This window comes from Anticarsia gemmatalis, chromosome 8, assembly GCF_050436995.1.
Source record: "Anticarsia gemmatalis isolate Benzon Research Colony breed Stoneville strain chromosome 8, ilAntGemm2 primary, whole genome shotgun sequence".
Classification (NCBI taxonomy): Eukaryota; Metazoa; Arthropoda; class Insecta; order Lepidoptera; family Erebidae; genus Anticarsia; species Anticarsia gemmatalis.
The window spans coordinates 10,782,372-10,804,907 of record NC_134752.1 but is presented as its reverse complement, the minus strand read 5'-3'; the positions used below and the strand labels follow the sequence as shown (position 1 = coordinate 10,804,907).

At 32.7% G+C, this 22,536-nt stretch overlaps 1 protein-coding gene across 1 annotated transcript in view; it reads right to left on the bottom strand.

Moving 5' to 3' along the window:
* Positions 1-22,536, bottom strand: part of LOC142974909 (uncharacterized) — a 196,029-nt gene that overhangs the window by 558 nt on the left and 172,935 nt on the right. The window contains exon 6 of the mRNA XM_076117479.1: positions 3,271-3,455. Within this exon, the coding sequence (XP_075973594.1) occupies positions 3,271-3,455 (185 nt within the window). The remainder of the gene's footprint in view (positions 1-3,270; positions 3,456-22,536) is intronic.

Below are 22,536 nucleotides of genomic sequence, written 5' to 3'. Positions count from 1 at the left end.
ACAAAGCCGAGCGACCGAGCTTGTTGGCTAGGGAAGGGAAATAATAGGTACTAGTTTTATTCATTATCAACGTACCATGTAATTTCAACGTGTTAAAATATCACTAAGATTTTTTTTACTATAAGGCTGGGTTGGAATCTGTTATACCTTTCAAGATTGTAATACTTTCCCAATTGTAAAAAACATAACTACTTGTTGGACTCAAAAGGTTATTGCTCCCGATTTACATATATGTAAGTATGTATTTTGAAATCATGTTCTTGATCTTAATTATGTTAAATTATCATATTGCATTTAGGCACATTTTTAGAACCCATCAAAAACATAAAATTTTCTTGATATTTCAATAACTTAACTTTACTTTGCAAGTCGATAACATTTTTCAATACTGTATCAAGAATTTCCTTTATACTTTATTATATTTAAAAATAGCTGTATTATTGTATTGTATAACGGAGGCACGTCACTACTGCACGTCCGGCCGCGACCTCATTATCATATCAAAGGCAAGCCAACCCATTTCTGTTGCTTTATATATTTTTAACCTTTTTTCCAAAGCTTTTTAACATTAATTATGCAATTTTGTTTGTGGTTTCGGAGAATAGCACGCGGTTGAATAATCTCGAGATTTTTTTTTGAGGTAAGTATACAATTTTACGATTAAAAATTGCATAATTAGTTATGCAATTTTATTATTGTTTTTCCTAGAAAGAGTATTTTCATGAAAATTCGTAATGATAAAATATTCTCAAGTTCTATGCAAACCGCCGGTATTCTCTCTTCTTTCCCCCTGATACGATACCGCGATAAGATTTATTGGGATTTTTAAAAACAGTTTATACTTAATTACGAATAGCCTTAAAAATACATCTTTAAATAACTAGTTTGAATGGTTTCAAAACCTCTACCCGTCTCAATTATTTTGTCAGATTTCCCAACATGTCCCATCCATTATACCCTCCATGGTACCCGGTCCCATCCTCATTGAAAATCGGATCAAAAACTATTTGTTTTGATCTCCGGCGCTGTAATCAATCTCAATAAACCACGTCACGCCTTCCCCGTGATGTGGGACAGACAGAGGTCTTACCCTACACCTCATGGAATTGCCTCCAATCTTAATACGCAACTAACTTTGATACTTTCCAGTTCCGGCTTTTGGAAGTAATTGCTGTTTTACTAGTAAAAAAGTTGGATGTTTTGTGAAAAATTGTTTTGTATGACTCGGAATAAGTATGTTTGGTTTTCGAGCTAAATTGTCGGTTATATAAGATATTGTTTTATATGTTTTAGACAGGTGCTTCAGCTTGTTATGTTTTCGAATTCTTTTTGGGACTAACATTCTTAATCACAAAGCGCGGATGTATTTCATACACTTCTGTCTAAACCTGCAGGTATAACAGGCGTGATATTATGTTTGATAGTATGTATGAATTTGAATTTGAAGACCACTCTGGTCACCATCTATATTGACAAAGAAAACTTGATTCATGCCTATTAACGAGAAACGCTTTATCAAATTAAAATGCTACCCTGGAGAGATTCACTTTCAGGTCTTACTTCTACAGCCTTGTAAGTATTCCGCTCAGCGATGGTAAGATACTAACATTATAAAAACATAAATCCACCTTTGAAAAGCGAAGGCAAAGTTTAAACTTTCAGTAAAATATTGTAATAGAAACACATAATTTGTAAGATATTCCTAACTCCATGAAAAATGTATGAGACACGGCTAGTTTGTGGTTAAAGTTAAAAGTCATGAGTCAGGGGTTTCGCGGCTACTTGTGCTTCAGAACTAAGTTTGTACAGAGTTACTACAAGCTATTAACTTTGTTGCACTTTTCTTGATAGTGTCTCTGTGTTTTGTACACTGGGGAATGTCTATACCGGTTTTTAAAGAAAAGCAATCATACCAACTAACTTTCGAGTCATTAAAGAAGGGATCTCCGTTCTCTGGTTGGTAACTGAATCAGTGAATATAGTAAGGCGTAACCACTAGAGACCAGTCTTTGGATGGGTTAAAGATGATTTACATTTGTAAGCTTGTGCCTCAAGATAAAATCGTATGATGTACCAGTTGTTAAATAAAAAGTCTGAACCGCCCATAAGTTATTGCTGCAACATACTCTCGTAAATAGGATTAAATATATTCATGTGCTTGCCCAGTGGTAGTGGGACAGAATTGGGTTAAAAAAAGTAAAATGTACTCAGTAAATCACAATATCATTCACGGTGATTCCCGTATATAAAACTTTAAAGTTGTTTTTTTTTCTTGTCTTTGGCCTGTGAGGATGGAGTTGAAATGATAACGACACGGCTGTTGAGTAAATACTGCTTTATTACAATTAGAGTACACATTTATATATTGTTGTACAGTCATACCTTTAGTTAATAGAATATAGACATAATTATAGCTAAGTGTACAATACTATATCCACCACACCTCCCCCGTGGAAAAGAAAAAAAAAAAAAAAAAATACTATACACGTGTATTTTTTTTTTCATTAAAATATGAATAATAATAATATAGGTAATGTTTTTAAACACTTTTACATTGTGTTTAAATAATATTAGAAACATAAATAAATTAGAAGGTTAAATATGACGGTCAGAATATTTTTTACACATAAAAAAAAAATGCGCCAATAAACTAAACTCTTATAGTTCCACAATCACTTATTGATTGTAGTCTAGTGTCTATTCCACCTGTAGTTTTATTTGTCCAACATTGGAACGGTTCCAGGTTTTGGTTGTTAGTCTAACAGATGTTCTCTGTACAGCTTAATTTCCCCTCAGAATTACTAACGAGTCTTTAGAGACGGAGCCGAGTGTTTTTATATCTTGCACATGGTTGTTAAATATTTCAGTGTAGATAACTGAAATATTTATTTTATGATTTATCCTTAAGGCGTAAAATAAATGCACATACTTACTTAGTTACATAGATTTTAAAGAATAACAAATTTTACCTAAAGATATAATTTTTATTTATACTTAATTCAAATAATCGTGTTTGCTGACCTGTGGTAATACTAAGGTTAAGTAGTTTAAAGAATGATGGCCTCCATATTGGTTCTTGAAAAAAATGTTTTCAAATTAAATTCAACACAAAGTCATCACAATAAAAACGAAAATAATAATTTACAAACGAAAACAAACAATGTGAAAAAGAGAAATTCTATTATGCCTGTAAAGTAACACACTTTATTCAAATACACGTCATTTAAGAACGTTTTTAAATATTCAAAATAGTTTTAAAAATCGACTCACCAGCCTGTCCTCTTTGTGTCTTGGCTCGCCTTCCAACGACGGGGGACGCAAGACTGAAGGCACGGTCAGACCTCGGCAGCTGAAGAGTAGTGGGTTGACTGGGCTCCGAGTGACGAGCACATATAGCCGCTTCTACTACCGAGTCGATGCTGGCTGAGCGAGGCAACTGACCGGCGGATTCACGACTGTGAACAACGAAAAAGATGTTTCTAAAAGGTTGAAACTATTTTTGATAGTCGTAGAATTTGATCCAGGTTAAATGCAATAAAAAAAATTGCTGTACATTGTATTGCCCAATTTAATGTTAGAACGTCAAATTCAAGATATTTTCGGGAAAACATTTATGTACGAACTTTTTGGTAATGTTAATTGAAAGCACTGGTTAAAAAACGTGAAAGAATTGATTGAACAGCCATTTGCTAAAAAAAGGATAAATTAAAAAAAGAAACGTTAATGGCATCCTGTATTTTTTGTGCTAAAATGGCCAGTTCATAATGAACAGAGGAATACAAATATTTGTTAAAAAGCGTAATTCCTCTTTTCAGTTTGAAATAAGAACATCGATGTTATCCTGAACCAATAGTTTTTTATGATTTTTCGAGGTGCATCGTCATATTTTAATGCTTTGAAAATGGATGTTTGTTTTAATAATTGAGCGAAAATACTCAGCGAACATTATTATGTTGATGAAGTTGCAAACTTAAGATCGCATCAAAAATTAATAAGTATTCGTCAGCAGAATTTTCTCAAGCATAGTATTAATTAAAAGTAGGTTTAGTCTAATTTGATTCCGGCCTGTGCTAACAGTCCCGTCCTTGTTTATATTTCCCAACACGGAGTTTGTGTGACTTGCTAACTCTTCCCGGGATTACTTCGATAACTTCATATACAAAACTTTAGTCCTACATTAAGAAAGCCTTGCTGGATTTAGGGAAGTTTGTGAACAAATTATCTTTTATGTTGTTGAATAAAAAAGTATTGAAAATCTACCCCTGTTGGCTTTACTTGTAATATGCACTACATGAGATTTTTTCATATATTATGGTTTGAAATTTTAACGGCTAGCTTCAGGCAAAACGGCGATTGCTGCTTTTACAAGTACATAGATCGTCGCAGTAGTGTATTGATTTTCGGGATATTAAATATGTTACACTCCGCTGTATATTACATCAGCTACACAAAGACGGTATATTTCATTGTTCACTTGATAAATACTTATATAAAAAATATACCTAACACTTAGGATAGGGCGCATATTTTCAAACTGACAACAATATGATTGTTCTATCTTGTGATAATAAGAATACATTGACTGCTACCCATTAAGATATACTTATCAACGTTGAAACTGTTACACAAAGATACTCTTCTAAAGAAAACTAACGTATTACTTACAGTACATAATATATTATGACAGCGCCAATAAATATACTCACGACACTAGATGTCTCCTATTATCACTCAGAAATTAGTATTAATTATATATTTTTATAGTATAAGGGATGAAGGCGCCGGTTGGCGGCGGCGTCTCGTCGCCTGCTACGTGTTTACCACCCTATTTGCATTTTAATCGAACTAAAACTTTTCTCAACTCAGGGCTGTCGTAAATCTACATCAATTGACACGTTTATTGAGTTGTTGATATCTTAATTAAATATCAAGCCTAGCCTACTTCTAGCCATAGTTCAGAGCATGTTCGCTCTACTATCGTCCGTTTACCTTCTTCCACACTCGTAGAAAACGCGTAATTTATGTAAAAACTTGTTAATCTGAAACGCTCACATTAACCTATTATTTTGTAGTCCTGGTTTCAGTTGGCAATACCAAAGGCACTCTTCTTCTTGTCCACTAACCATACGACAAGAAGAAGAAGGCACTGACCATCAAAACCATGGTTAGACTATACGAAGAAAACCACTAGTCTTGGGAGCAGTCGAAAATTGGCTTTATCATAAGTAATAAACAACTTATAGTTATCATAATTCTTAAGGATCCGTTTTATAAGAGAAGTCCAAATATTTTTCTTGTCTCAGATTTTTTGTGAAGACTTGTAAGAGAATATGCAAAATTCCGTTGTTCCAATAAATCCTGGCTATTCTTATTTAATCAGTATTCTTTATATAAAGTCATAAGTCTCTATGCTGGTGATGTGTCAGAATAAAATATTTGTTTGCTCGCGTTATCTATTGCTTTTATTTCCTTGCCCATAAATAAGTAGATAGGGTTAAGTTTAGTACCTAGAACTTTTCCATCTATAATACTCACTACATATTTTTTCAATCAAAGATATGGTGAATATTTGTGATGGAATAAGATTTAAAGAGTTTTTATACAATTGAGAAGCTCCTCCTTTATCAGGTCGTTTTAGAAGGAAATTGTCGGTTTCAACAATGTATTATTGTACTGTGCTATGAAATTGTTTCTGTGGTACTGTCGGTATCTGACTGCTCACCATGAGGTCCGATTCTTGTTTTTTTTAAAGTGTTATTAGTTTTTTTCTAATTTATATCAAATCATTTCTCAATAGTCAATATGTTTCATCTACAAACAACTATTTCAGGTGTAGTATTCTACATTGTACAACTTAATGTAATACTCGTTCTCTAACTTATATAGCTCATAGCAATCGATAACAAGGCATAGTAAACGAGCCTACAAAGTAATAACTGTAGTATCAGTTAATGGCCTCAGAACGATTAGTAAGCAATTACTGGAAATAAAAAGTGTTCTAGGACTCACTGTAATTACTACTTTAGTAGTCTGTTGTGCTATCACTAGATTAGTATTCTAGCCTAGTCTATAAAGTATAAGTACCTACGTTCGTTTGTATTGGATGTGTAATAGTAAAATCTATGTCGAATATGGACCACCTCACATATTTGAAAATACGATCTTTTAAAGAGCAGAATTTAATTGAAATACTTAATTTATTATAAAATGAAGTCCAATATCCTGCTTTCTATAAAATTAGGAAAATTTTCTGTTCCACAAGATACGAATGTTAAAGAAGCAAAAGATCTTTGTTTAGATCGTAACAAGTAGCGTTCTTTGGTCGCTGCCTACCCCCAGGAGAAAAAAGCGTGATTTCATGTATGTAAATAAATTTTCTTTTAATACTGCAAGGAAAAATGCTACCTTATAAACAATGACAAACAAATCGAAGTCAATTTTCCTTCAATCGTAACATATTATAGTAGGTAAAAACAACATTAATTTAATATTAAAAGGTCATAAGTAACAATGGAGTAAACAGTACATAATGTAAGTGAAAACAAACATGTACTTATGTCGTATCAATATTCGGCGATGTTCATCAATAAAGGATCACCCCACACTACACAAATATTGTGTCTAACAAATTACATAATCGGGTTGCTAAGAGACTTCATCTTAGGGTTGTCTACTCAATAATTTTACGTTGATTGTTAAATAATTATAAAAATTAACTATTAAAAATAACCCGTTTGAGTCTTTTAAAGAATCTATTCTTTGCAATTGCAATCATTTTAAATTAAGATTTTTACTGTGATTTTAATGTAGAATTTCATGCGAGAACAATTGAATTCGAATCGTTTTTATGCTCAGGCAATGAACCAACTCGACTAATATAGAATTCTGTATCTTACTTACATACGGAGTAAATAAGTGACACGAATTAATACGTTTCATTTTTAAAAAGTGCTCATTTATTTCGCATTCATCAATAGGCATTTGTGTTGCTTATCATTATACAAAGTCTATTTGTTGAATTTAACCAAGAAGAAATTGAACGGAGGGGTACTTTATCACGTATTTCGGCAACCTTAAACGACAAACAGTAGACGTGTACATAATATAGTATTATATCTAATAGGTTATCGTTGTCATTAGCGTGGGTATTGTAATCTGTGAAAAGGCAGCGAAGGTCGGCGAGGCGCCGCGGTGCCGTCGTGAGAGATCGTTAACAAAAACCAGATTATCCCAACTAGTCAATGTGGAATACTTGTTAATGAAAGCTTTACAGTTTACGGGTGAACGTGTGAAGAATTTTCTTGGCAATTTGATGATACGTGTGATGTCTTTTTTAAGTTTTACGATTCTAAAGCCGTTGTTTCGCTCTGATTGAATTATACGTGCTATAAACGATTAAATAAAAATATGCTTTGCACTATATGTATGCCTTTTCATACTTATATTGGAAAAGCAAAAGTAGATTTGACTGTCTGTTTTTTCAGTTGTAACGGTCGTTCCAAAAGTTATTTGGTAGAGGCAGACAAATCTATACTAATATTATAAAGCTGAAGAGTTTGTTTGTTTGTTTGTTTGTTTGTTTGTTTGTTTGAACGCGCTAATCTCAGTAACTACTGGTCCGATTTGAAAAATTCTTTCAGTGTTAGATAGTCTATTTATCGAGGAAGGTTATAGGCTACATATCATCACGCTACTACCAATAGGAGCAGAGAACCAGTGAAAAATGTTACAAAAACGGGGAAAATTTTGACGCATTCTCTCTTATGTGACGCAAGCGAAGTTGCGCGGGTCAGCTAGTAGACAATACATTACATTAACATTTAGCAAAAGCTTAAGTTACGACCAAGAGCTAGTGTAGTACTTAGCACTGTAGCTTTACATGGTGTCAATTAGAGCTATATCTATACTAATATTATAAAGCTGAAGAGTTTGTTTGTTTGTTTGTTTGTTTGTTTGTTTGAACGCGCTAATCTCAGGAACTACTGGTCCGATTTGAAAAATTCTTTCAGTGTGAGATAGTCCATTAATCGAGGAAGGTTATAGGCTATATATCATCACGCTACTACCAATAGGAGCAGAGTACGGGTGAAAAATGTTACAAAAACGGGGACAATTTTGACCCATTCTCTCTTATGTGACGCAAACGAAGTTGCGCGGGTCAGCTAGTTCAATTATAAAAGCCCTGTCCAATTACAGGAAACCGACTACGTTATAATCGTAGTTTTATTTTAATCAAAGTTAAATAATTACAAACAATCTTTATCTTTTAAGACAATCACAATTTTTTAAACTACATTTATTGCACCTGTATTCTCTATTGTTCAATACATTTTAATACAATACAACAATTGTTTCGGAACATAAATTGTACAGTATAATGTTAGCCGTAAACCCAAAGCTTGGCGTGAATGAATTTACCTACCGTCTGTACCACCAAATTGCTAGCTCTGTGCTCTACGCTTGCCAATATTGAATATGTATACTGCCTTTAAGATTTAGGTAACAAGTATCTTCTATTTACAATATTAAAGCAAATAGAAAGAAGTACAAAGATAATTTCTGATCATTTAATTCATGCAGTAACGTTCAGGATGAAATGTTCGAGAATATTTCCATTATTTATCTATACTAATGTTATAAAGCTGAAGAGTTTGTTTGAACGAGCTAATCTCAGGAACTACTGGTTCGAATTGAAAAAATATTTTTGTGTTAAATAGACCATTTATCGAGGAAAGCTTTAGGCTATATAACATCACGCTATGGCTAACAGGAGCAGAGTAACGCAAGCGAAGTTGCGCGGGTCAGCTAGTGTACCATATAGATTATATTTACTTGGCAATAGGAAATGGAAAAGCATAATAATGATGTGTGAGGTAAACGTTGGATCAAAATGCGTGAGGAAATTTTCATAAATATTTTGCAGTTCGAGGATGTTTGTGTAAAAAATAAGATTAGTAATTCTTGGTACCAATTTTGTGTGTGCCTCTATATTTCCAATTACTTACTTTGTATAACTTTACTATTTAACCAACAAATAAAAGCTTATTTCCCTCTAAATATAATATCAAACACACATCGTAACACTTAAAGAACGTTTATTAATATTTCATGGCAACATTCATTGTTTCTCGACAGTGTTGCCATCATGACCGGCTGCCAGATGTCGTTACATTAATAGAAGCGAGGCCCGCTCCCCGAGTGTTGCCAGTTTATGATATTGTCGTGATTTTGACAGCGGATTTGTTATATAAATCATTTACTTTGTGGTTTATGATACTTGTTATTAGTTATTGTAACTATAAATATGACCGAAGTCGATAGTAATCAATAAATTGAATGCCAATACATATTGGTTTCATCTATAAGTACAATTGGTTGAGTTTTTTACTAATTAGTACATTTTAGTAGTACTTACTTACTACTAGTTATTACTGTACATTGCTACGCTACAATCATGTACTTTCATGCAGGGATTCAAGGTTAATTTTCGTTATAAACTTATTTGCTAAAAGCTTTAAAATTACTGAATTGTTTGTTGAAAATACAATGAAAAAGATAAGTTACTAGCATAAAAAATAGTCAGAATAGCATTGTATTTATCAGTTAATATTTCAAAATAAAGCTTGCCACACAATATTTGGTATTAAAGATTAGCTTTTATTGTTATATTGTACGATTTTATTCCTTTACTAAATCTTATATTTTAGTTTTTCAAGACAAAAATAAAGCCTTGAAACCTGTACTTTAGATATCAGCGAAATTTATGTGAGCCCTAAAGTATTAGGGTTCTCTTTTGTCTACCGTGATAAATTGTTACCAAGAATTTTGTACTTAGATTGTTATAAAGGTGAAAAGAGCTAGACGTAAGGTATCGTGGATGCAATACTAAAGAATATTTTACAATAATTTTTCATAGATATTTAATTCAAATGTGGTTTTAATATCGACATTTTATTTGTCTCGGTACTCCAAAAAAATGTGAATTACAATTGTATTTCAAGCTCGCAAATGTTTTATTGGTTGTATATTCTTCCTAAAAATATTGCAAACCTTGTTCAAAATATTTACTTTTGTGTACTTAAATAACACTGACTAATGACTATCTATAACAAAATTAGTTTTTCACTTGTGTGTGTGTAAATACACATCTACACAGTTTTTCAAAACATGTATAATTCAACGCCGGCCCCTCTTCCAAAATCAGATGCAAACAAATAACAAAATTATTAAATTCTGCGTAATAAACAGAAAGGGTTACCGGGTTGTATTGAGTCAATAATACGCATCGTAAACCAGGGTTGATTTCACATAGAACTGCGCTGACGTGGAGGGCGAACTCGGCCAAGTTTGCGAGAAACTCTCCAAGTACCGGTGAGTTTGCTGTTCAAAGGTGTAAGGAAGTAAAAGTGATGAATAATGTGTACCTATTAAGTGTATTAATTAAGTTGTTTAACTTGAATCACTTGAGATAACAGTGTTTTGAAGCAATTAATGTATGTTTCGTAATATGTATTTCATTCAACATTTTCTCGGTGGCGTAATAGTTAAGGTCGCCCCGCCACTACCGTACAACAGTCAAATGCGTCGAGACATAAGACCTATTCTCCGCGACACAAGAGAAATTTTAAGTGCGGAACTCTATCTTATGATTAATTGTTGGGACATCGACTAGCTGTTGTTCGCGACTCCATTCGCGTATACTATAGATATATAGCATATTACCGCACAATTCCCGTTTCCGTCGAATTTTCGGGAGAAACTATTCCATATCCTTTCTGTGTAGCACTCAACCGGCGGTCCTGTATGACAAGATCTATGGATGTAAATGAAGCAAGGCGAGTTTGCAATGGTCGTAATAAATGGCAATGTTTGATCTCTGCCTACACCTATGGGAAAGAGGTATGTATATGTGTATGTGCTTTCTCAAGTTTAAAACTATCTATAGTAACTTAAATACATAACTATTGAATCTTTTCAGTTTTCCTTCGTAACATTTCAATAGAAGTTTTAACTGTAAGTTAAACTGAATGAAATAAGAGCTTGTTCTTTACTTAAGAGAGTGAACGTAAATCAAAATTCTAGTAAGTATTACAAACTTGCTGAAACTTCGCCGTGCCTACATTTTTTATTACTCTTCAAGACTGTTGAATTAGATTTTTTGTTGCTTTCGAAAGAAAGTACTGGGTAAATGTTAGTAATTATGTTTTAAGGGTGAATTCTCATGAGGCCTACAATTAGTTAACGATACTAAAGTGTAAATTCTCACGTGATATACAAAGCTTCAAGCAACAAGAACTCAGAATTGTATAGTAAATTACCAACACGACAATATAAATCAATACATCTGTAAGCGTACAAATATTTTAGAACTATACAAAATATATACATTCTAAGTAATAAGCTCATTTTAAAGGTGACACGAAATGAAGTCTTGAATAATAAAATATTTTTTATAATTAAATATTAGTCATAAATTGTCAACATAAGTTAGAACCGTTATGTTGCTCTATTTTTATTTACATAACTGTAAAATTCAGAAAATTAGTACCTTGACGTAAGTGATAATGATTAAATTACAATAGTAAGCCACAAACTATTCGCTAAGTCTGACTAATGCCTTAGAATAAAAAACTACATCGCTTTGAGTAATGATGCATTAAGTTTTATGAACTTAAATTGGTTTTGTATCGAGTCCTTTGTTATTTTAAATTATTCTACTTTTTATTTTTATTATTCTCGTTTAAAAACTTTGATAGACATGATTAATTGACAACTATTTGAATAGATATCTTTTTTGTTACTGTCATTATTTGAAAATGTTTTTTGTTACGAGTTTATATTATTATTATCTTCTATTGTTTTAGAAATGTAACTTAAACAGTTTTATTTTTCAGCAAAATTTTATTGTAATCTATAAGGTATGAAATTTATATAATAGATAAAAGTATGTTTTATCTTCTATTCCTTTATTTCTAATATTTTTAAACAATATATTAAAATCTACATCCTTTACAAATTTGAATGTCATTAACATTTACTTTTGTTTGAATTATTTTTATTTTCTCTTATTCTCGTCAAAAATGACTGAATCTTGCAAATATGATTTACCAAGTTTATGAGAGCTTACATCTCGGAAACAACAGTATGCTTTTGTCATGGGTAAAATATATTATTAACTTTGTAATTATAAAGTGGGTATGATTTACCAAGACATAGGATTAAAAAAGGAGTTCAATGACCCTGCTTGGCGGGTGTCAAAAAAGACCCAGAATTATTTCCACTTGCCAAATATCTGACATAAATTAATAGTGTGTCATAAATAATGGCAAACGGAAAAGTTTTTATACCTTTCATCTTGTTTTAAAGATTCCCACGTTAATTGTGGAATGAAAAATACGAGTTTCTAAGAACCATCGAGGAAATTGATAATGGTTTGTCAGACGGAAGTTAGACATTTCAGTGACAGACTTGAAAATTTTATTTTTGATAGTATTTTCTGAGAAATACTAAATTCACTGCCTTGGTGGTCTTGATGCTTATGAAGTGTACGGAGAAGCCAATCATGGTTTTGAAGGTTCGATTCTCGGATCGAGGACGAGATTTCGTGTTTTTCAAGCAATTAAAATAAGTAAATAAAATGAATGCTAATTTTTTTATTGAAACCTGGGTGTCGAGAAGTTCTTGTGTTGGGAACTTCGGTCTATCCCCTCTTTCAGTGCGGGAGTAGAGCTTATCCCAGTATCAGAACAAAAACGGCTATAATTAGTATTTATTACATAAATACATTAATAAAATAATAATACTCAGATTCACAAGGCTTCCAAAAAAAACATTTGATCTAAACCACGTAGAAAAATACTGAGAATTTTTAGACCTTTTCAGAAATAAATATCAACGGAATCTCTACAGAGAAAACATGGCGTAGGTGTAGAACCACAAAGAACTTCGCTTCAAACAATAGAACATACACATATACATACATATATTATACCACTAGCGGCGGCTCCCGACTTCGCCTGCATAAACATTGGTTTTCCCGTATTCATAACATTTTATTATTCCTGCCCACTCTTGTCAGCCATAGCGTGATATAGTACAGGGTAAAAAAAAAGATAGCCCATGGAGGGAAACTTAAAAATAAAATAAATAATATAATGAAAGAAAACATGCTTTTGTTACTGTGACTTTGCCTGCGTGAAAAGATTTCTCGGGGAAACAAGTATTCCATGTGTTTATTTACGTTAAAAGGTATCCCATGTGTTAATTCCGGCTATAAACTAAATTTCATTAAAATTCACCCAGTAGTTTTTTGTCAAATACAAACATACATCCATATAAATCCATATAAACCTCGTTCAAATTTGTAATAAAAGTAGGATAGTCTTGCTTGATAAAAGGACTTTAAAACACAGAAATATTTTTACGTTATGATTCAGTGGTTCCTGAGTACGATCAAACAAACAAACTCTTCCATTGTATAAATATATGAATATGACGCAAATACTACAAGATAATGGATAAAATAAAAACTAGTGACGTGATACTTCTCTGAAAGGTTAATAAGAGTTTACTTAAAAGGTTAAAATGTTAACGGTAGCTACAAATTAAAGGCTTTTTTTAATGAAATTGTAGGTTTAATCTACGTAGACGGAGGTCTATGGTATCATAAGAACAATTTTGCTAGTTTCTGATTAATATTATTAGAACTTTGAGTTAAAAACTTGTGAAATTTGAATCTCACAGAAAATCTTTAATAATAATTATTTTACTTAAGCAAACCACACTTGGTCAGCGTGGTGTTAATTAAACCCGTGTGTTCTTCAATGGGAATTATATAATTATTCAACTCTAAAATATAATGTTCCTTCATAATTTGAGGGCTTAAACGAATATCGATAGCTTACAAACCTAAAAATACCTCATCGCATACACTTGGGTATCATATCAAAGTTGTGGGCAATCTATCCAATTGATCGGAGCATTGAGCCTCAAGCTCTGCCCATCACCCGTCTGCTGATAGTGATATAATATCCGTCCGACATTCATTCACTTAGATCTTATCGTTTTTCAGTTAGGACCTCGATATTTTTGGTTGAAAGAAACTTAATATATGGTGGACTAGCTTCTGCTGGTGGTTTCACTCGTGTGAATTTTTGGACATATATTTAGCTAGCTATGTCTTTGCCAATTTTCATTTAATTTGTGTCAGCAGTTAGTTATGAAAGCGTAGCACCTACAGTTTAGCGATTTCGTCGCGAGACGGGCTTCAGGTGGTGACAAATCCATCCATATTAATAGGTTAAATTCGAAAGTCACTCTGTCTGTCGGTCTGTTCTTAAACAACTAAACCGATATATATGAAATTTTTACAAAGATAGATTGAGACCCGAGAGAGGACATAGGATAGTTGGTTATGATTGCGTTTCCAGATATCACTGCAAAACGTGAACTATACGGATAAAAAGCCATAACATACCTAAAAGTCCATCATCATCATCTTACATATGCTTTATTATTTAATTTTATAAGCTAGTATTTGAAATAAAAACTATGATAACAGACTCATTGATCTACAAGATAACTAACAACATTTACGAGTATTTGATGTTTAATACTTACAATTACAAGAATAGTGATGGATTAATCTATACTTCTAAGAATATGCTCAAGTATTCCTAACTTTTCTAATAGCAATAAAACCTTGAAATAAGTAAGAGATATAGATATTTACCTGTAAGACTTTATTAGAAAAGATATTGTTTATCGGCCCGTGTGCTAATGAAAGTTATTTCGCAAACTGCGAGCTAAGATAACGTAGGCTTTCTTATATACGATGTTAATAAAGGCAAAACTTTCCCAACTCTGCTCTTATTATAATAAATTGTGAAGCTTAGGTAAATATACCTTTTGTATATAAGGAAGTTTAATATTAGCTTGTTTTATTCAGGTCTAGGAAATTCTTGTTTCGATAGGGAAGTAAATAGTAACGGTCTTCTTAAGTTTTATTCACAATCAGACCCTTTAATTAGGTATAATACACTTTGGTAGGTACAACAGATTCGCCGTACAAAACATAGCCCGAGATATGTCAATCATCAACATCCTCGGTTTCACATAAACTCAAAAACGACTGAACAGTTTTATGTGCGATATCTATACTAATATAATATTATAAAGCTGAAGAGTTTGTTTGTTTGTTTGATTGTTTGTTTGTTTGTTTGAACGCGCTAATCTCAGGAACTACTGGTCCGATTTGAGAAATTCTTTCAGTGTTAGATAGCCAATTTATCGAGGAAGGTTATAGGCTATATATCATCACGTTTCGTTTAATAGGAGCGGAGTACCAATAAAAAATGTTACAAAAACGGGGTAAATCTTGAACCATTCTTTCTTATGTGACGCAAGCAAAGTTGCGCGGGTCAGCTAGTATAATATAATGAGGAAACGGTTCGTAGTCCAGAAGTTCTTCAAGTTTTATGTTAAAATAATGATATTTAATCCATGAAATTTTATAGCTGAGATCACTCTCTGAGTTCAAGAAACCAATGTCTATTCATATTTCCAAGATTTCTCCAACTAACAATGACTAAAATTAGAAAGACATCCTCAAAAAGGACAAAAATATATTTTATTCAATTACAAAGCTGACCAGTATTTTAAAAGGGTTTCAAAAGCAATACTTTTAGTTGTATGAATAGCTAACTTTGTAAAAGGCCTGTAACCAACAAAGCCTCCCTGGTATCTAATAAGATTTACAATTTATTTCTAGCGACGCAATTCCAGTAGGCACTCGCTAACCCTTTTTAATTGACTTACTAACTTGACTTTTATTATAATTTACGACGAATAAATTGGTGAAATTTTGTTTACGTTGCGTTCAAAAGAGGCTATCGATAGTTAGGTATAATCTTACTTGCGAAATATTGGATCAGATTTCAAAATATTAATAAATATCTTCGTAAAAGTACCGACTCTTCTTGTGTCTTAAGATTTTTGATCGAAATCAAACTTTACTTAAACTTTAACTGCACGTTTGGCGCAGTGGTTTAAGCGGTCACCTCGCCGCAACAACCTTTGCGCCGCGTGTGGTGGGTTCGAATCCCACCCGAGACAAATCTCTGTGTGATGAGCACGAGTATTTGTTCTGAGCCTGGTTGTTTATTTATCTATATAAGTATATATTTAGAAGTATATAAGTATGTTAATCAGTTATTTGGTTACCATAGTACAAGCTCTGCTTAGTTTGGAATCAAATAACCGTGTGTGAATTGTCCAATGATATTTATAAGATATTTATATTTATACATAATATCAAGTTAATATTCTTAGTAAAAAAAATACAAACGCATTTTATAACAATTATGATCTTCATAATTTTCGTAGCAGATGTCCAAAATTACCCATACATTTTACTCTATCATGCAACCAACCATGTCACAAATACCACACAAACTACCAAACAAATAAAACTAACATACCAAAACCAAATACTCCAAGATAATGGATAAAATAAAAACAAGTGACGTCATACTTCTCTGAAAGGTTAATAAGAGTTTACTGAAAAGGTTAACGGTAGTTACAATTTAAAGCGTTTAAAAAAAACTGTTGATTTAATCTGCGTTGCAGGAAATAGTAAGTCTATGACCCTACGTGTAACCGATTGGTGGGGCTCCATTCAAGAACATATATATTGTCAGTTTCTAATTATATAATCAGATGCTTTGAAATAATATTTCCTTGGCACTTTAAGTAAAACTTGCGACAGTTGAATCCCATACAATTCGGTTTACAATTATTAGTTTTGCTTAAGCAACCCGTACTTCGTCAACGTGATGAATTCTATACCTATTCCCTCTTTTACTCATGAATAAAACCCATGTAGGTATATCATTGGAGATAATAAAAAATCTGCACCTCGAAAATATAATGGTACGTTTTAATTCGAGGCCTTAAACGAATATCAATAGCTAGGCTAAAAATACCTCATCGCATACACTTGGGTATGATATCAAAGTTGTGGGCAATCTATCCAATTGATCGGAGCATTGAGCCTCAAGCTCTGCCCATCACCCGTCTGCCGATAGCGATATAATATCCGTCCGACATTCATTCACTTAGATCTTATCGTTTTTCAGTTAGGACCTCGATATTTTTGGTTGAAAGAAACTTAATATATGGTGAACTAGCTTGTGTCGGCGGATTCACTCGCATGATTTTTTTTAAAGTGTATATTTAGCTTCGGCAGATATGCCAATTTTCACCTTGTGTTTCCGGAAATCATACGGGAACGAAAACTATGTGAATAAAAAGCCGTAAAATATATAGTTCATCATCATGATCTCACGTATGATGTCGCGGATTTAACTATATGAGCTAATGTTTGAAAAAATAACAGATATATTGATCTACAAGATTTACAAGTAGGTATTTGATGTTTCATACTTACAATTACAAGTATAGTGATGGATTAATCTATTCTTCTAAGAATATGCTCAAGTATTCCAAACTTTTCTAATAGCAATAAAACCTTGAAATAAGTAAGAGATATAGATATTTACCTCTAAGACTTTATTAGAAAAGATATTGTTCATCGGCCCGTGTGCTAATGAAAGTTATTTCGCAAACTGCGAGCTAAGATAACGTAGGCTTTCTTATGTACGATGTTAATAAAGGCAAAACTTTCCCAACTCTGCTCTTATTATAATAAATTGTGAAGCTTAGGTAAAAACACCTTTTGTATGTAAGGAAGTTTAATATTAGCTTGTTTTATTCAGGTCTAGGAAATTCGTGTTTCGATAGGGAAGTAAATAGTAACGGTCTTCTTAAGTTATATCTACAATCAGACCCTTTAATTAGGTATTATACCTACAGTTTGGTAGGTGCAACAGATTCGTCATACAAAACATAGCCCGAGATACATCAATCATCAACATCCTCGGTTTCACATAAACTCAGAAACAACTGAACAGTTTTACGTGCGATATATAATATAATGAGGAAACGGTTCGTAGTCCAGAAGTTCTTTAAGTTTTAAGTTAAAACAATGATGTTTAATCCATGAAATTTCCTCGCTTCGATAACTCTCTGAGTTTAGAAGAAACAATGTCTACACATTTCCAAGATTTTTCCAACATACAATGACTAAAATTAGAGAGACATCCGCAAAAAGGACAAAAATATATTTAATTCAATTACAAAGCTGACCAGTATTTTAAAAGGGTTTCAAAAGCAATAATTTTAGTTGTATGAATAGCTAACTTTGTAAAAGGCCTGTAACCAACAAAGCCTCCCTGGTATCTAATAAGATTTACAATTTATTTCTAGCGACGCAATTCCAGTAGGCACTCGCTAACCCTTTTTAATTGACTTACTAACTTGACTTTTATTATAATTTACGACGAATAAATTGGTGAAATTTTGTTTACGTTGCGTTCAAAAGAGGCTATCGATAGTTAGGTATAATCTTACTTGCGAAATATTGGATCAGATTTCAAAATATTAGTAAATATCACCGTAAAAGTACCGACTCTTCTTGTGTCTTAAGATTTTTGATCGAAATCAAACTTATACATAATATCAAGTTAATATTCTTAGTAAAAAAAATACAAACGCATTTATAACAATTATGATCTTCATAATAATTTTCGTAGCAGATGTCCAAAATTACCCGTACATTTTACTCTATCATGCAACCAACCATGTACTATCACAAATACCACACAAACTACCAAACGAATAAAACTAACATACCAAAACAACAGATTTCGACACAGACTAAGATCATTTCACACGTTTCCATTACAGAATAAACTCCCATATTTGCACTATTAGACAATACATTTCTCTAGTTATTCCTTAAAACTATACACTGTAACACCTGGTGAAACACCTGGCAATGTGCCGACTTTCTCTACAAGATGTTTCGCGTATGAAAAGCTATTCTTTCGCCCGTGACAATGGAAGCAAATAGAGAGCTGTTTGCCTCTGCCTTGGCTATGTTCCACGTATGTCGAAACTTTTCCTGTCTAGTGTAATGTGCACCCGTTTTTGTATAACTTTAGTTGCATTTCCCGGTTGTGAAGACAGTCTGGTTCAGCTATTTTGGAAAATAACTAAATAAATAAAATGAAAATAAATAAATTTAACCCCTTAATGTCCCACCGCTGGGCAAGGGTCTCCTCCCGTAATGAGGGAGGGATTAGGCCTTGAGTCCACTAACTAAATAACTAAATGAAGCTTAAAATTAAATGCCTAGTTGTTTTGGTTCTTGAAGCTGTATTTAGCCATGTCATAATATTTTTAATTCCAAATCATATGCAATCCAAATAATATATTTTTTTTTTATTAATTAGGTATTTTCTTAATCAATAAAGTTAATGAATCTATACAGTTTCAACAATAAAGAGTATTACAGATACTGACTTCAAATGCTCAAAAATAATAGCTGTTTGATAATACCTACACTGCTGTATAAATAAACTACGCTAAAGCTTATATTTAATACGTAGTTATAACTAGTTATCCACCATATTTTCAACACTTAGTACGTAGTTTGAAGTAACAGAGAAGCCCTATAACGTGTAGACCAAAGTCATAAGCCAGTGAAGGTCAAACGTTGATGGATAACAAGGAGACCTTCGGAAGTCATAACTTTATAATTAGACGCGGAATTCACGCGACAAAACACGCACGCCGAGTGGAAATGTAGGAACGTACTAAAGTTTTACTATTGTTTAGTTATTTGTGTATTTGTGGGGCTAAGATTAGACGTGTGTTGACGATTATATAGTTAAACTCCACTTTATAAACACAGTCCTAACATAACACGTTTTCAACTAGTGAGTCTGTAAAATTAATCCAAAAAACTGATGTGATAAAAAAAACATCAAACTTGCCATTATACATATATATGTATGTATAAGCAAGAACATGTTTAAAAGCTTGTAAGTGAATATTGAATCGTGTTCGTCTTGAGGCACCAAATACAATAATTATAATACTATGCTATCTTTTAGAAAAGTATATAAATATTTATATGCTTTTCTAATACAGCGACTGTAAGAGGTAACACAAAAATATAAGGTAAGAATACCAACCAATATTACAAACGCGATGATGAGATAATCCTCACAATCCAATTCGCAAGTTGCAAAAATATTAAGCTTTTCATTTTCATATCCATTTATTGAACATACTTAATACAAAATTCTCGGAATGATCTTTACCTCCAGGATTACACAGATTACACGAGGGCTACCTACACAAGCAATAATGAAAATACTCCTTAAGAGCGAGCTCATGCCCAAGCATGCGTTGAATACACAATATAACCAATATAACTAGACCTCCAAACGCATCACTTACGATACAACGTTCTTCAGTAGAGTACTACAGCCATAGCTCTTCGTAAACTGGTTATACGCGCGAAGTTTCTGCCCAGTATAACAAGAGCTCTCAAGAAAGCTAGCGTGATCTTGATTCTAATCAAAAATCTACGTGTGAGGTGTCTTGTTAGCTGGTTGAAGAGGTCTGGCAAAGGTGGTGGTGTTATGTAGGCTGCTCAAAATTGACAGCTAGTCGTGTCAGTGAGGTACGTGATATTGGTGATTCTGTTGCGAGATTTTCAATTTCGTTTCGGTTGAATATGAATGTATTGATGTTGCGATAAATCGTGGTGAAATAAACTATGTTAGGCATTGTAGTTGAAAATGGAGTAAAAAAGGATGTCCACAATGTTTCGCTAGTAATCTAAAAGATCAAAGAGTATTTAATATACATGCATACATACATAATATCACGCCTTTTTCGGATAGGGGTAGGCAGAGAGACCAAAAAACGCACCTTGGTACGAACCAGTATTTTATTTTTAATATTTTTATACATTCATATTTCAAAGCATAAAACACAAACTTCACTATCCGTTTGTCATTTAAATCCAATAAACGCTCTCAATTTAACTGCTAGGAAGTCACACTACTATCTTACATTAAAAATTCACCCCCTTATTCACAGATGCACCAGTGAAACACTCAGATCTCAAATGCAATTTAAACTTGCGACATTTTTACTCGCTGTGACAGTGTTTTTGGCGGGAACTTTTTCAATTTGCAGTGAAATAAGCCGACTGATACGGAACTTGGGTATTTACATGAGCGGATATGATCGCGTGTGAAATGTAATTGGAAATCAAAGATTTAGAAATAGGTAATTGGATTTTGAAGTTGAAAGTCAAACGGGTTAATGGGATTTGCGTGATATTGGCGTGTTACAAATAGCAAAATATTAATGGGAGTCATATTTGAGCACTTACGACCGGATTTTTATAATGAAAACTCATATTTGTTATTGACGTTTTTGTCAGATTCTTAATATTTAAAAAATAATAATCGATGGAAATATTGGGTTAGTAAATGCAGTGTTTTTTATTTGTCTACTTTGTTACATTACAATGCAGCAATGATACAAAATATTTCAAGTTATCTTGATTTGAAATCATGATTCACTTGTATATTAAAACTAATACATAAGTAAAACATGTACCTACAAACAAATCTACAAAAACTAATTTAACCATTTTTCAAATTTTATTGATCAATATTTTACCACGAAAATACAAAATTTAATAAATAGAGGTAATGAAGTGACAACTTGAACTAATGATACTCCTTTAACACTTTACTCAAAGAAAAATGTCTGAATAAAAATGCCTCAATAATATTGAAAAGTGCTTGCAATGCTGACTCGTAAACTCGACTCCATATTGAAAGATGACTGGTACATTTGAACTGAAGATAAAGTTTGACAAACTCGTGATGGATTGGTGCTGTGTATGATGAAATTTGTTTAGTAAGAACGATGACTACAGAGGCAGATTTAACAGGAAATAATTATGAAACATCGAAGATAGAAAGATAGGTATTATTTAAGAAATGTGATATCGAAACTAGTGGTTTCGCGAGAACTTTTACTACGTAAAAATATCGCGATTTCTGAAGGTTATATTTTTTTTTAAGTGAAGGTATGGACATGACCACAAAAAATTAATTAACAACGTTCAGCACGAATATTATTCTACATACTACAAATTGCAAGAAATAATAGAAACTCTGAAAAATTACTGTCCTAAGGAACGAGTAAAATTTTATCCATGTAATATCCATTTTTATTCACAATCAATTCATAACGTAGAAGAATTTACTGCAGTTTATATAAAATTAACTATAAAAAGGTATTTATTTCTATTGTTCCAGAGAGATATGTCAATTTAAAATTATTATCTCAAGCTCCTTTTATAATTCCCACGCGTCCTCATTACGTCACCCCATCACTAATTATGATGCATGCCCTCTACCTGACATGTTTCCCGGTTAAGACCGGTCCATTGTTCCATAATATGACCGGCCCGGGTATCCGGTGTCACGGACAATGGCACCCTTCAGATAAACAACCCGGTAATGACGTAATCAACGTGGGGGTTTCTTTTTGTTTTTGCAAGGGTTTAATGGGGTAATTGTCTGAGACTATTGTACTGCAGCT